Raw genomic sequence first — 15,429 nt, 5'->3', positions numbered from 1 at the left:
CGTTCATCGTGTTACAATATCGATTACACCTGCTTGTCACTTATTTATGTCTCTCTTGTGACTTTAATTAATGAGAGTTCATGTGGGAAGTTGAGGTAGATGATCAAAGTTCACATTAAAAATATTTGTCTTATTTTTATATTAAACTTAGGAACTGTCATGATTCAGCATCTTCAATAACCCCTAAAACCACTCTTTTATTGTTCAAATAAGCCAAGCAGTTGCTGGAATATTGTCTGTATAGGTGATTCAGATTATTAATGCAAATTATTGTCCAACAGTTTCTAAATGCTGGAGATTCAAACTGTGCATTTGTAACATAAAACTTTGGGGTACTCAACATTTCCAGGTTCACGATGAGACTAAATCCTGCACACTGGACCTTTAAATGGGTTCAAACAAAGAGAATCTGCTTGTTGGACTGAATATAAAGAGTCAAAAGAAAGTTAAAGCCAGTGTCAGGTTATAGGTCCATAGAGTTATCTAACCCGGAGTCACCCTGGTGGCTTCTGTGTCTTCAGAGAGCAACAAGACCATCCATCATATCTGCAGATACATTCCTTTCCAAAAGAGGACCAAACTGCTTTATTCTTTCAATAACACTGAAGAAGAATTTCGATATTTTCACAGTAATATTAGTTTAGACGCAGCGTTTTCACGAGGGAACGCAAAAGAATTTCAGAAAAAAACATTCCCAGCGTGACCTTTGGAGGAGCTCTGTAGGACTGATATTAGAAGGTGTTTAAAGATCCCGTCCAGTCACTTATTAATACACATATACAAATAGTCTGTTTGGAACAATGTGTTAGATGTTTTTACCTCCTTCTTCCTTTAAAGTGTTGCACTAATATAAAAGAAAAGCCCGTATATGTGTTCACACAACCGAGGTAACAATTACTGTGTTCCTTCCTTCACTCTGGAGCGAGGTTATTATTGACTAAAACGAAACTAAAACTAGGAGTTAAAACACATTTTAGTTCACCAAAATAAAAATGTACTAAAATGAAAAATATACGGGAAATGTTTTTGTTTTTGTTAATTTGGTCACATTGGTCACACAACAAGTGTGAGGAGGCATTAGTGCATGTGTTCATTGAGACTGGAATGTCTATATGAGTCAGTGTGTTTAATAAACTAACACTTAAACTAGACGATGTTTAGATGATAAAAACTAAACTGAAACAAACAAAGTGACTCTGGAAACTAACTGAAACTATTCTAACTGTTTGATTCTTTCAGTGCTTCACAGTAAATTACTTTATTTTGACAAACCAAACATTTTGCCTGTGTCTGTGACCTGATGTTTTTATCATCCTGATATAACCCGATATATAGCCCGAGCAGTAACACTGTGAAGCCCTTATTGAAACTGCTGGGCCTATTATTATTATTATTATTATTATTATTATTTTAAAACCAAATGAATCGCACTTTTAGAGGCCTTAACATACTCAAAAACTCATGAAACTTTGCCCAAGACCCCAAAACACATACAACCGACATGTATGAACATTGTTACACACGAGTAAGCCTCTTGGATCCAAACCCAACAGGAATCGACCATTTTTAATTTAGTGCCCATATTCTGCGATTTTTCGCCGTGTATTTGAACGAGTTCCTTTTTGGACTTCAGATTTGGTCCATGCAATCACAATTAAGAGTTGAGCTCTTTGTGTCTGTACGTCCAGCCAGGATTGCTGTGAGGCGACAGTGCTAACCATTGTTAAGTTAGGAGGGAGGAGCCGTTGGGTGGAGTTACTGAGCAGATGCCTTTGTTATGTGAAGTGAAAAAGACCTCACCACACCAAGAAGGAACTGTCCCAGGAGGTGGCTTCGAGCAGTAAAACGCTAGAGTTCATCTCTTCTCAAGTGTACTATTGGTTTATTATGTTCTCTATAAGGGAACAACATGTTAAACTCTCATTGGCTCACTGAGGCCCTGAGTGTGCAGGTGTCCTTCTCTGTGAGTCCCATATATATATAATATATAAACTCTTTGTATTGAATGAGTTGCAGTTTTGTGTTCTGGGACATCGAGAAGGTGTTGTTGCAGATGTGTCCAGGAGTTGATATCGATGGTAACAGCTAAATCTTTTTCCCAGTCTGGGAGTCAATAATCTGTGAGTGGCTGAGTTTAAGATGGTTGACCAATCGAGGTGTTTGTAGATTGTTATTTGACAGTTTTTCCTTTTATGCAGTGTTTCAGTTGTGAGTTCCCACTGATATCATGTTTCTGTTTCAGTGTATCAGACAGAATGAGAGTGAATTCAATTAAATTAAATGTGTGATTGGTGATGATTCGCCATGAAACACAAAGTTGTCATAACTTCAGCGTACAGGGTCCAATCTCAACAAAACTTCATATGTTTGATAAGAGCCTCGCCCTGAACACGTCTACATGACAATATCCAGGTATCATCATAGCGCCACCTACTGGCAACAGGATGTAAGCCTTGTGTGGTGATTATGAGCTGATCTACATGATACACTGGTGCATTACGCAGTGCGAGTGTTTGCAGCTTTAAGTTCCTTTATATTCATATTGAGAGTAGCAGAGGGCTTTGAAATCGATGTATTTGAACCAAAAAGTACATCAAATCTCACCAGAATACAAGAAATTAAGTGTCTGACGCTCAAAATCTGACGTGGAGGAACCTGTACAGCAGCTTCGTCCTCCACGCCGCCACAGAACAATGAGACAATAACACTGAATCTTATAACAGAAGAGTGTGTGTGCTTGTTAAAAACACATAATACAAAGAGAGAATTACATAAAAACTAACTTCTGATCAATATTCATCCAAATCGCTCGTTTTTAAAAAAACTTCCTGCAGTTATTGTGTTCACAGTTTGTGTTCATCTCACAGTTTATTGAAGATAATATAAAATATCAATAAAATATGTCACTCAGTTAACTCAGGGATATAAAATGTAAAAAGGTTTGCTTTCCACTCTCAGGAGCATCAGCCACTGACTGCAGCAGCCTGGTCCTCCACGACCACAGGGGGCAGCACTGCTAACCCTCCTCACATTGCATGCTGGGAGTTGGTGTCCGCCGCCGCCGCCCCTGGCAACGAGCTGTAGAGATCAATAACATCCTGTCTGTCTGCATCAGCACCAGCCCGGAGACCCTGTTCTGGTGCGGGCTTCTGTCTGTGGGGTGAAATGGACAGTTTACCGGCAGCAGGAGATCCTCGCTATCTGAAGAGGTAACGGCTGCAGCTCTCACAATAATAACAATAATAACAACAATAACAACAATAACAACAATAATAATGTTTTTCTATAGGTTCTATTACTGTTGGCTAACCGTTAGCTCCGGTAAAGTGAAGGAACATGGACGACGGTTGACTGTGGGAGCTAATATCTGATCAATAAGGCCTCACCGTCTCATTTATATATTTTATGTTTTAATGTTTAATGATGGAAATGTACAGACACACTGTTTGTGTTTGTGTTTGAGGGTTTAATCATAAAACAGCACACACACATAAATGTACAAATACACATTAAACAGAAAATTAAATAAGATAAATTAAACACAGTGTTAATTAGTGTATATAATCCAGGGCTGCACAATTAATGGCAATATTATTGAATTAGCAGTATTTAAATGGGAAGAAGCTGCAGTGTTTGGATGGAGGTAAAATGTGACAGTGAAATACTGGAGTGATGATTTTAATGGTGTTTTTAAAAATACATTTTAAATTGTGATATTAAAAATGATTATTTACACCAACTGTGAATTATATCGCGATCGTAATATCCATCAAAATAATCTCAATATGATGTTTTTACCTGCAGCCTGACTGTTGAGGTTGAATGAGATTATAAAAACATTATAATGACACAGGATTCATCATTAGTGTGGAAATTAACATTTTTGCATCTCAAATTTTAATTTTCAGTAAAAAGAAAGGATTAAAATCACGATGATGTGAAATATTTGGGGCTTGATACCAAACAAACTCTACAGAACTTCATTATAATGCTGTTTCTCACATACATTGTGACTTCTTTCTGATTCTAATGAGAAACTTTGCCAGAAACGGTTTGAGAACCACTGACCACTGATAAAATAAATGAAATGTTTTACTCTCTCTGACCGCAGGAGAGTGAAGAGCTGCTCTCTGGATGTCCACCCGACTGAGAAAGCCCTCGTGGTTCAGTACGAGGTGGAGGCCACCATCGTGGGCGAGCTGGGGGACCCGGTGGTTGGAGAACGCAAGGAGTGTCAGAAAATGTGAGAATCGTTATATTTCATCTATTTCATAATTATATAAGAGCCTCTTTTTAACTGTGTACACCTCAGTGAATGAGAATTCTGTTATCTACATGTTGGTGCTCCTTTCAGGATTCGCCTGAAAAGCTTGAACGCCCACACGGACACGTCGTCTCTGGCTCGGAAGGTCGTGGAGGAATGTCGGCTGATTCACCCGTCGAAGCTCCGCGAGGTGGAGCAGCTGCTCTTCTATTTGCAGAACCGCAAACATTCAAACGGTACCGAAGAGTTAATCGTGACTACTTTAAACGCCTCAGAGTGAAAGGTGGAAGTCTTTGTGATGCTGAATGTTTCCTTTCACAGACAGCCAAGAGAAGAAACGCGTCTCACCTCGAGACTTCGCGCCGTACGCCGGAGTGGAGGTAGGAACCGTGTGTGTGTGTGTTTGTGTGTGTGCACGCGTCCGCAGCTCGCCGTGCTGAACTCTTATCTCCCCTCAGCTGGACGAGGAGGCGAGCATCAACAGCATCGACGAGTATGTGGAGCTGCTGTACGAGGACGTTCAGGAGAAGATCCGAGGGGCTACGCTCATCTTCCACCTGGCTCGTAACCCGGACAACCTGGAGGAACTCATGCAGAACGGTACCCAATGACTTTATTCAGCTTCAGCTCAAATTACAGATAAAACATACTTCCTTATTTACTTTAGTTCTTTATCTCTTTATGAGGTACAGTAGAAATCCAACAACAAGCTCACAGCCAACTCCAGTGTGTTGATTTTTCCCGACTAATATTGATATAGAGGTCAAACTTTATAGGTACTGTTTTTGCTTTTGCTAATTTAAATGTACAATATGTAATTTCTGTCACTAGGAGCTCTCTCACATTAAAAAAAAATAACAAAAGAAGTTTGATCACTGCTTCTCCCACGCTGTTGGACAGACAAAGGACGTCCCGGAGGGGCTGCGAGCCGAGCTGCTGCTAACGTTAGCTCAGCTTGTTTCTCTGATAACTTAAGATCCAGACGTCCGATGACTAAAATCCTTCATCTGGTTCAAATCTAGAGTTAAAAAGCACCAAGATCTAAACAGTGGATGGTAACAATGTGGCTTCACACTGGATCAACAGTCAATGTATGACAGCTTCTGGCAGACAACCACAACGCTGACGCAGGCACAAAGGGGATATGACGCCATCGACAGGCGACCGGTGAAACGCAGCGTTACCTGAATAAAATGACAGATTTCTCTGAGTTTGAACATTGTTGGAAACATTTGGGATAATATAAGAACTCAACTACATATAGAGCATAAAGCCAGAGTTTATAGACTGTTTAATGAGGAAATGTTACAGATTATAGATTTACATTTTTACTAAGAGACAAGATAACTTAATGATCTTTGCTACGTTTTTTTTTTTTATTTAAACTATTTTTTAATGGTTTCATTTTCTAGCTCCTGACAAACTACTTCACGATTAAGATCTCTCTGATTTCTGGCTCCAAGGTCTGGGGATTGAATCAGAATCTGCTTAGATTCATGGTGTTGTTGACTTTCTTTGGTCACATAGTTCCAGATTTTAATAAAATTTAGCCAGTTTTAGACTTTTACTTAGGCTATAAGAGATAAATATTTGTCAGAAAACCAACCGGTCTGTGTGGATCCAAACCCCACGCTTCCTTTTCCAAAGACTGTAGACTACTTCTGTCATATGTCATTTGTGTTTCACCAATAAAGCCAAAAACCGATTAAAACAAAAACCGATAAGTTTGATGGAGCTGCCGGCTGCAGCGTCTGAATGTGCCATTGTCCAAATCTCCACAAAGCCCAAAATATAATGGATTAAACTCAAAGTGTAGGAAGTTCGAAGGAGCTAACATCCTCTTCATTTACATACTCTGCCTTTGCATCTTTATCTGGCCATCCATCTGCAGCTGAGATGTGTCTGACAGCTCTGGAAAGGTCAAGGATGAACTCTCATGGTCAATTATTCTGAACGTATTCATTTTCTGAATCTTTGTTCTGGCAGAGTGAATCCAGTTGCTGAAGTTCAGAAGTGCAAACCTCAGCCGTCTTCCAAAACTCAAAATAAAACTGTATTTGGATGACAAGGGAGTGCTGATCAGAGTAGAGCTTCAGTGTAGAATCTGTTGGCTTTTATCAGCTCGCCTTCTAAAGAAAACACAGCTCGGGCTTCAGCTCCGCTCCCTTCCGTGACGACCGGGCTGTTTCTCCCACAACAGCACGGAGCCGTCATCCTCCACAGCCGCGGTTCGATGGCACGGCTTCATTTGTATCTGTCATAACGCGTCGTCAGCTCACTCCGTCTGCCGCGCCGCATCAACCGGTCCGACGTTGATAAGAGCCGAGCGTTTCGTGTGAACCCGGAGTTCCCGGGGTCGGCCTGGAAAGAGGAGACGAACCCTGGGACGCAACGTCTTTACGTTGAGAAGCACCCATAGCTCAAAATCCCCAGGAGGCTCCAACCTCATCGCATTCCCCCACGATTCTTTAACCGAAGCTCCAGCTGCACCGCTCCCTGCTCAGTCTGATTGAATTACACACACAGACGCTCTTTCTCATCTGTGGCCTCCTTCTGTCTGACCTTTTTCTATATCTGTGTGTCTGTATGTGTCTGTATTGTATTGTACCTATTGTATCTATGATCAGAGATGGCCCTCGGAGCCCTGGCCAGAGTTCTGAGGGAGGACTGGAAGCAGAGCGTGGACCTGGCAACAACCATCACCCACGTCTTCTTTTGCTTCTCCAGGTACACTTTAGTCCAAACACACACAGAGAGCCACCACTGTCTGATTTTGTGTTTTTGGGAGCCCTTGCTTTTGTTTTATCGTAGCTTTGAATCTGTGGCCACAGATTTTAGAGAATCCAGTGGAGAGTTTTGGGGGGGATTTCCACTTCTGCTCTGCCCACCCTTGAAATCTGATTTTCCACCCCAGGTTGCCCCCCCATTAACCCCCTCCACTCTGCTTGTCCTTCAGAGGCTGTAGTGGGCTCCGCTCAGAGTTAGAGTTAAGAGACTGTTATCATATGAAACTAGATGACCTAACGCATCCATTGGTACCAAAGTTAGACAAAATTTTGATGATGGAAAAACTGGAATGGCCATTTTCAAAGAGATCCCCTGACCTCTGACCTCAAGATATCTGAATGAAAATGGGTGGTATAGATACCCACGAGTCTCCCCTTTCCAGACACGTGTTATTTTCACCTAGTTTACTTTAATATTTCTGCGTACTCGGTCCATAAATGATGAATGACACATTCACTTCACTTGGTGCCACCCTTGCATCAGTCATCGCCCCACTCGCCCCACTGCCAGTCAAAAAACGCCCTGAACAGCACTGACCCTTTACAGTCAGTTGCTCTCCTCTCTCTTCACCGCGCTCCCTCTTTCTTACAGTAGTCCTCCACCTTTGGCAGCGTACCTCGTACTGAAGTTTCACTCTCCAACTGGGGGTTAGGAAACACTAAAATTAGCCTTCGCTAGAATAATACATAAACGTCTGTCAGAGCGGATTTAGGCCGCGAGAGGACGTGTATGTCTGAAAACTGATCGTCACTCTTGGCTCGCGTCCACCGCCGTGTTATGCTGTTTGGATTGTGAAACGGTTCAAGTTGGACTGATTATAAGTCGGACCAGGACATACTGTTTGACTGAATGTGTTTTGACTTTGACAGTTTACTTTGTAAACTACTTCAGGGGTGACGGATTGGGTCATTTTAATGACAGCTCCCAGCTGGAATCCCAAATCCCCCCCAAAAACATTTTGAAAATCCACTTTTGGATAAATGGAAGTCTTTTTCTCTCTCTCACTCTCTCTCTTTCTCTCCCCTCTTAATTTGCTCCTCTAGTTTCTCCCAGTTCCACGGCCTGGTCACACATTTCAAGATTGGGGCCCTGTGTATGAATATCATTGAGCACGAGCTGAAGAGGTTCGACCTCTGGCAAGAAGAACTACAGAAGAAAAAGAAGGCCTATATCCTTTTTCTGAGAGTCAAACACGCAGTTGTTACTAAATAAATGTAATGTGTAATAATGTTTATGTGGAAAGTATAAAGTTGTAACTCAGACTGGCGACAGTTTACATGTTACAGCATCTTTTCCTTCACTGATTTCACATGAAGAATCCTCTGAGAACCAAAACCTGAAGAAGGAACACGAGAAGTCTTTCAGAAAGTACCAGAGCCTTCTGAGCAAGCAGGAGCAGCTTCTCAAAGGTACTGAACTCCTACTCTACTGTACTGAACTCTACTGTACTGAACTCTACTGTACTCTACTCTACTCTACTCTACTCTACTGAACTCTACTGTACTGTACTGAACTCTACTGAACTCTACTGTACTCTACTGTACTGAACTCTACTGTACTCTACTGTACTGAACTCTACTGTACTCTACTCTACTGTACTCTACTGTACTGAACTCTACTGTACTGTCATTTTACCTGCGGTGTCCACCAGGTGTGGCTGCATCACGATATACTGGAGAGCAGAAATGTCAAACATTTTCTACTTCTCGCAATCGTTTGTGACACTAAATGGGTCAAAAACCCTTTTTGACGGTTGGTTTGACAAAATAATAAATTTAAAGACGTCACTTTGGGCTCTGGTAAATTTTCAATTAATTGATAATTTGTAAGAAATAATCTGCAGATTGATCTATAATGGAAATAATTGTTGTCACTGGTAAGAAAAACTATAAATAGTGTGAAAAGTTGCTTTTCTGACTATAAGTAAGTATAGGTTTCGTTATACAGCACTTTTCAAAACAAAACAATTTACACAGTTTAGAAATATCAAACAGGATTTTAACAGAAAAGCTGACTTTAAATGTTGATTTCCAAAGAATCAAAGACATGTTTGATTTGTAAGTCCTTTATTTAACAGTTACTGGAGAAGTGTATTTGTGTCCAATATGAAGGTTTGGTGCTTTTCTGTGTCTTTATCATTTTAAACTGAATGTCTTTGAGGTTTGGTTTAGACTCATAAAGCTTATTGACAGACTCATTGATAATGAAAGTAAAAAGCACCAGTTAAGAGTAGCGAGGGAATATCAGTGAGTTACAGATGAAAGACTCATTCCTGTTGTTGTCTCTGGTGTATCTGTGCCTGCAGTTGCTCTGTGTCTGCTGCTGAACCTGGCTGAAGACACCCACACGGAGCTGAAGATGAGGAACAAAAACATCGTCCACATGCTGGTGAAGATCCTGGACCGGGAGGACGAGGAGCTGCTGCTGGTGGTCGTCTCCTTCCTCAAGAAGCTCTCCATCTTCATGGAGAACAAGAATGACATGGTGAGAGCGCGACAGTCACTGGAGGTTTTATAATATAAATATATATATATATATAATGACATCTTCTCCTAACACAGAGCGCTGATGTATACCTGCTTCTAACAGTGTGTTCTACCTTTTTACTCTAATCCAATAACAGTTGAGCTGAACCTTGAACTTTAACATTGGCGCCATTTTGGCCTGTAAACAAATAAACCTGGGAGCAACTGGGAACACTAGCTAGATAATTTACATCCTTTGTTAGTAAGCTCATGTTTTGCTAAAATAAGCTAACTTAAGATGTGACTATATGCCGCTTTTATTCTGCTTTATGGTCTGTTTTACTCTAAATGGGACCATCAGTTTCTAAATGAACATCATGCTGTATGGAAGAAGACTGAAACTAGAGACTGAGACCAGAAACTCATCAGGAAACTGTTTACTGAGCTCATTAATAAAGTCATAAGGCTCAGTGCTATCGCTCTGTCGTCCGTGGAGCTGCCCCCTGCTGGCCATTAGAAAGGATGCAGGTTCAAGACACTTCACAGACCCAGAGTTAGAGTTAAAATGAAGCCAGGTTCCAGGAAATGGTGGAAGAAGATGCTGTTGTAGTTTCACAATCACATACGGGTGGAACGATGTTGTGTCCACAGAGTGTTGACCACCTAATGTCTGTCTCTCTTTCTTTTGTGCTTTTCAATATTTGTTTACCGGAAAATGACGTTTTGTTTTGTTTTTTCCTCTTTTAAAAATGATTGTTGTAGATTCTGATGCTGATTATTACACAGTTCTGACCCACATGGGATAACAAACACTACATTAATCACAGGTTTTGTTTAGCAAAATAAGAAAATAATCCTGCAGTGAAGTTATAAGTAAAACTACTCTTGGATCAACAAATTTTAGGATTTAATTTGGTTTAATTGATTAACTGTTTGTCGGAGCAGCTCATTGTTTGAAAGTCGTGGCGTCTTTGTGGGTTTTCTACCAGCAGAACTCTTCACATCTCTAATGAATGTGTTCTTTAACAACGTTGTTCTAAACTAAATTGGTCTCATTTGGAGGAAACAATCATTCTTTATTTGTTCTGTTACGCTGTAGAAAAGCCAGTTTGAAACCACACTTATCAGATTTCAGTTTAATAAACGCTTAGAAGGTCCACTTTCGGCCCACGTGTCCCACAGCGCTCATACAGGCACCTCACTGCTCCGGCTCGCCCTAATCCAGCCCCACCTGGTTCCAATCTGGCTCGGGTTTGTGGGTCTTTATCAAAGCCAGACCCTGTTAGGAACTGGTTTTATCTCCTTGTTTCCCCTTCAGTGTATCTTTGATTCAGATTAAAGAACCCTTCAGGGCGTTTGGACCCACTCAAGCATGTGTCCAGCAGGAAAATGGTGGTTTCAACACTTGAGTGTATCAGTTTACACAAGGGGAAAGGGTTTCCATTTAAGGACATGGGTGTTTAATTGATTGAAAAAAGGCTGAATGATACAGTACCGTGTGTCAGCAGCTTTTATTTACTCAGCAAACATGTTGTGACTTTCTCCTAATCAGATAAGTTTTTTTTCCCTGCCGCTGTCACTAATGGAGGGGGAACGTCAGTGGTAATTGACACAGGCTGCAGTTGATTATGCTGCTCGGGGTCTGGTTCTGTGATGGTGCGACTGGAGCTGGTTTTCGCACACAGTAGCAGCGAGTGCGTTTTTAACTGGGAGCAGGTTGCGTCACCGTGATAATCTGGCTGCGGGGAGACCACAGGAGCGGGGGGAGCAGACATGTTAACAGGCAGCTCCGGACCGACCAGTACTGACGTGTGTCACACCGACGGTCACAGTGACAGCATGTGGATCCGACCACATTCTCACACATCACTGATCCCTGAAGAGGCTGAGTTTGTCTCTGTGTGTGTGTGGAGTCACTAGCTCAACACCTCCACCTGCCTGTAGGTCCGGTGAACCTTCTCCAGGCTTAAACAACTGGACGTCACCTCAGAGATCATTCAGTGGTATAATTATTACGGGTTTCATATAGTTTGATATGATATAGTTGGGTTAATAGATATGAAGGAGCTAGAACGAGGGCTGTCTACTGTCTCAGTAATATTGAAATACGCTGCACTGAACTAATTGTGTATTTTGGAGAGCAGTTAAATTGAATAATTAAGAACATTTGCACGAGGTACAACAAGCTGCTGCCGTCACCAGAGTAAAAGTTCAAATGAGAACTCTTTCTTTAAATATTCAGTCTACGTGAATTATAGTAGATCAGTAGATTTATTTTACTCTGAATTTATGAAAATATTCACTAATGTAGGTTATTCCTGCTTTTGATTTTTAATATGTGAGAGTATCACTGATGTGTTTTCGCTCGTCTGTTGCACTGATTAATCAGAAATAATGGATTGTTGATGTCATTCAACCTGTTTTAAACCAGATGAGAGTTCAGGAGGAATTTGTGATTATCTAAAGAATGTGTTTAATGACAATCTCACGTTTAAAATATCTGTAACACACCTGTCACCTGTGTGTAATGCTTCATATCATCCTCACTCAGAATAAGTGGCCATGTGACCACGCCCAGTTTTCCTGATATATTTGAATGTGTGGACCAAGGACATGGGACACTGTCTCCAGCACTGCTGTTGGGTTTATTTACTCGGCGTAATGAAATTAAACTGACCAAGCTTTTCCAACCAGATCCTCCTGTGAAAGTTATTTTGCTTTAATATATCCTGTATTATTCTCTTCCTGTTTCTGGTAGAATTAGGAAATTGTTTTCTTCGCCCACGCTCCCTTCAAACTTCATTGTGCATGTGTTCAGATCAGATCTGCTGCCCCATTGACCCTTTAAGTTCTGGCTCAAAACATGTGGATCTTTTTTTGTTGTGTTTCTCTGAATTGTGATCTTCTCTACCTGCACTGTGGTCTGCAAGGGTTGGTTTTAAATTAGCTTTATGTATACATTTTATCTGATTTTGGCTGCAACCTTCTCCTGTCTGGAAAACGTCTAAATCTTTCGACACTGTCTGTTCTCATACCTCACTCCTTGTCTGGTCTCAGTCTGTCAAGCTGGTGTTATTTAATCCGTGATGGCCTCGGGGTTGTGTGGGTTGCTTAAAGGCTGCCAACTGCAGAAATATTGAATAAACAACAAGAATACATTGTTTTGTAAGAAATGCACCACCCTAGACAAAGCAGTGGACCACAGAGCAGACTGTTGTTACAGTTATTTGTCTGTGTGTTTCTGTCTGCAGGCGGAAACCTTCGCCGTGGAGAAGCTGGCCCGGCTGGTTCCCTGCGAGCACGAGGACCTCCTGAGCACCACCTTACGCCTCCTGCTCAACCTCTCCTTCGACACGTTGCTGCGCAGCCAGATGGTCCAGGCGGGACTCGTTCCCAAACTCTCCTCGCTGCTCGGTAATCTGTCTCACTGTTTGTGTGTCTTTTTGTTTGTTCCCGTTTAAGTGTTTACTGGCTCGTCGTGTTTGTGTCTGTATGTTTGGCTCTGCATCAGCGGAGCCATTACTTCATGTTTTCACTGACAGAAGCAGACACACGTCATCCATCCCGAGCCGGCAGTGCAGCCTCTAATTTGTTATTACTGCAGCGTACGCACAGGTGCAGCTTTTACACGGCACCCGCCGCTCGAGCCGCCTCTGGTGACCATTAGAGCGATGACCTCCTAAAAGCTCCAGAGCGTGCGATCGGTGCGTTGTCTCATCCGAGGGGCCTGTGACACGGTCAGAAGCATCTCTGACGGGCCTTTTGAAGCCTCTCAGGGGGCGGCTCGGGTAACAGCGCATAATTAATGTAATATATTTGTTAGAATAACATGCCAGAGCCTCTGCACAAATGTTGTTTTTGTAGGAGCCGGCCGGAGAGGTGGAGAGAGGTCTTCGGAGATTTAGGGAGGGCTGTTTTTTGGGAAGTGGCGGGGTGGGGGTTGCTCGTTCAGGAAGCGAAGGCACTACACATAATATAACTTAACACTGAAATATTACGCCTGCTCACAGCTTTGACACTGTTGAGTTTGCAGGTATTTGTGTGTTTGCACGCGCATGTGTGTAACTCTGCGTGTAAGCCGACGTGTCATTAATCATCCGCTTTCACTGCCGACTGTCCTCCCCTCAACCGACGCACTCCTCAGCATGAGGACTCTGGTCTTATCTCCAAAGAGAGGCTACAGCGAGGGGGGGCAGGGCAGGGCGGGGTCTGTCAGCCTCCACTCTCTCCATCCAGACCCGGCCCGGGGTCATGACCCCCGATGATAAGATGGAAGTGGAGAGGGAGCCTCCACTTTTCATCATCACCTCCTGCTTGATCCATCCCACCACCACCTGAACTCAACAGGAAGTGGAAGATTCCTCAGTGTCAGCTTTGTTTTTTACTTTATATTTTCCAGAGCAGAAACAGTTTGTTGATTAGTTGATCAACAATTTTGAAAATGAGTTCCTTGTTTAAGTCAACATTTTCTGCTTCTTTTCTCTGTTTTATATCATCGTACACTGAATATGATTTGAACTGGGTCAACCCATCACAGGTTATGGCCTTAAACTCAAATTTAGACATGTGACGATGTGAAAGATTATCTTGGCCAAAATAATTGCAACACACAATATTATCACAATAATCATGAAAATATATTTCATACTTTTAAAATGTCACTAAAACATCTGCCCATGTCTGAGAACATCTGTTTCTAAAAAAAGTCTAAAATCCAATAATCAGATTTTTAGGCCATATTAGATTAATTAAAGTAATTTGTATAAAGTTTTATTTCTTAATTTCTTTTCAATGTGTTTTGGGTAAAAAATATGTATTGATGTATTGATGCTGTAACAACTAAAAAACCAAACCAACATAGAACCAGTATGGATGTAAGATATATCTTCATTCATAATGGTCTTTAAAAAGTCTTAGATTTAACCTCCGTTAGCGCCGTCAGTACGTGACAGAACCAGAACCACGTCCACAGTCTGTGTCCATTCTGGAGGAATTCTGTCTCTTTACTGTGTTTTTGAACAGTTTGTTTCAGCTAGAAACAATTAGTTATTTCATTTTGACATTCACATATTAATTGTTGAATGTATTTATTAAGCATATATAACAAATAGTGCTGTCAGTTAACCGCGTTATTAACGGCGTTAACGCAAACCCATTTTAACGCCGTCAATTTTTTTATTGTGAGATTAACGTTCTTTTTGTGAGATTAACGTTCTTTTTGGCCTAGCACACTTTGTAGTTTTTTCACATGCTGTTGCAACAACTAGTAACGTTAGAAAAACTACAACACCACACCAGAGTGTGATGGCGAGCGTGAGACGCCGAAATGGATGCCAATAATATTCTGAATGGAAAGTTTACTTTTAAAAAGTTGCCAAATGGTTCCATTGACAAGACCAAAGTGATCTGTGTGTTTTGTCGTTGTGAACTGAGCTATCATCGCAGCACGTCCAGTCTGAAATACCGCTTGATGGCCAGACACACTCCGGCCCCTCGTCAAAGCCAGGCGACAATGGATGATTTTTCAATAAAAACAACATTTTCCATGTTGATAAGAGCATTAAAATGAGAAAAAATAACGGGACAAAAAGAAATCAAGGGACATTTAGAATAGATAAAAATGTGCGATTAATTGCGAGTTAACTATGACATTAATGTGATTAATCTTGATTAAATATTTTAATCCTTTGACAGCACTAATAACAAATATTCTTTAGTTTCAGCTTCTCGGTGATGAAAATTTCTGTTTTATATCATTGTCCTCTATCTATTTATAAAATATCCAGATTAAATCTTTCTTTTTAAATACTTCACAGAGTAAATATGTTTCTTTTAAAAAGTAATCAACAGATTAAATCTATTTTTATTTTAATAATCCACAAATTAAATCTAATTTATCCAAAAAAAAAAAAA

The 15,429-nt window shown here is 41.1% G+C and overlaps 1 protein-coding gene across 1 annotated transcript in view; it reads left to right on the top strand.

Moving 5' to 3' along the window:
* Positions 1–3,078: 3,078 nt before the first annotated feature.
* The window catches only part of kifap3a (kinesin-associated protein 3a), a 33,007-nt gene continuing 20,656 nt past the window's right edge, over positions 3,079–15,429 (top strand). Inside the window, exons 1-10 of the mRNA XM_051375750.1 lie at positions 3,079–3,209; positions 4,112–4,243; positions 4,355–4,500; positions 4,586–4,644; positions 4,723–4,864; positions 6,892–6,991; positions 8,095–8,221; positions 8,364–8,460; positions 9,357–9,535; positions 12,768–12,930. Of these exons, the coding sequence (XP_051231710.1) occupies positions 3,166–3,209; positions 4,112–4,243; positions 4,355–4,500; positions 4,586–4,644; positions 4,723–4,864; positions 6,892–6,991; positions 8,095–8,221; positions 8,364–8,460; positions 9,357–9,535; positions 12,768–12,930 (1,189 nt within the window). The 5' untranslated portion in view covers positions 3,079–3,165. The remainder of the gene's footprint in view (positions 3,210–4,111; positions 4,244–4,354; positions 4,501–4,585; positions 4,645–4,722; positions 4,865–6,891; positions 6,992–8,094; positions 8,222–8,363; positions 8,461–9,356; positions 9,536–12,767; positions 12,931–15,429) is intronic.

The sequence above is a fragment of the Dicentrarchus labrax genome, unplaced genomic scaffold (assembly GCF_905237075.1).
Source record: "Dicentrarchus labrax unplaced genomic scaffold, dlabrax2021, whole genome shotgun sequence".
NCBI classification, from domain to species: Eukaryota; Metazoa; Chordata; class Actinopteri; family Moronidae; genus Dicentrarchus; species Dicentrarchus labrax.
The sequence above is the reverse complement of the archived record's forward strand: the minus strand, read 5'-3'. Positions and strand labels throughout refer to the sequence as shown.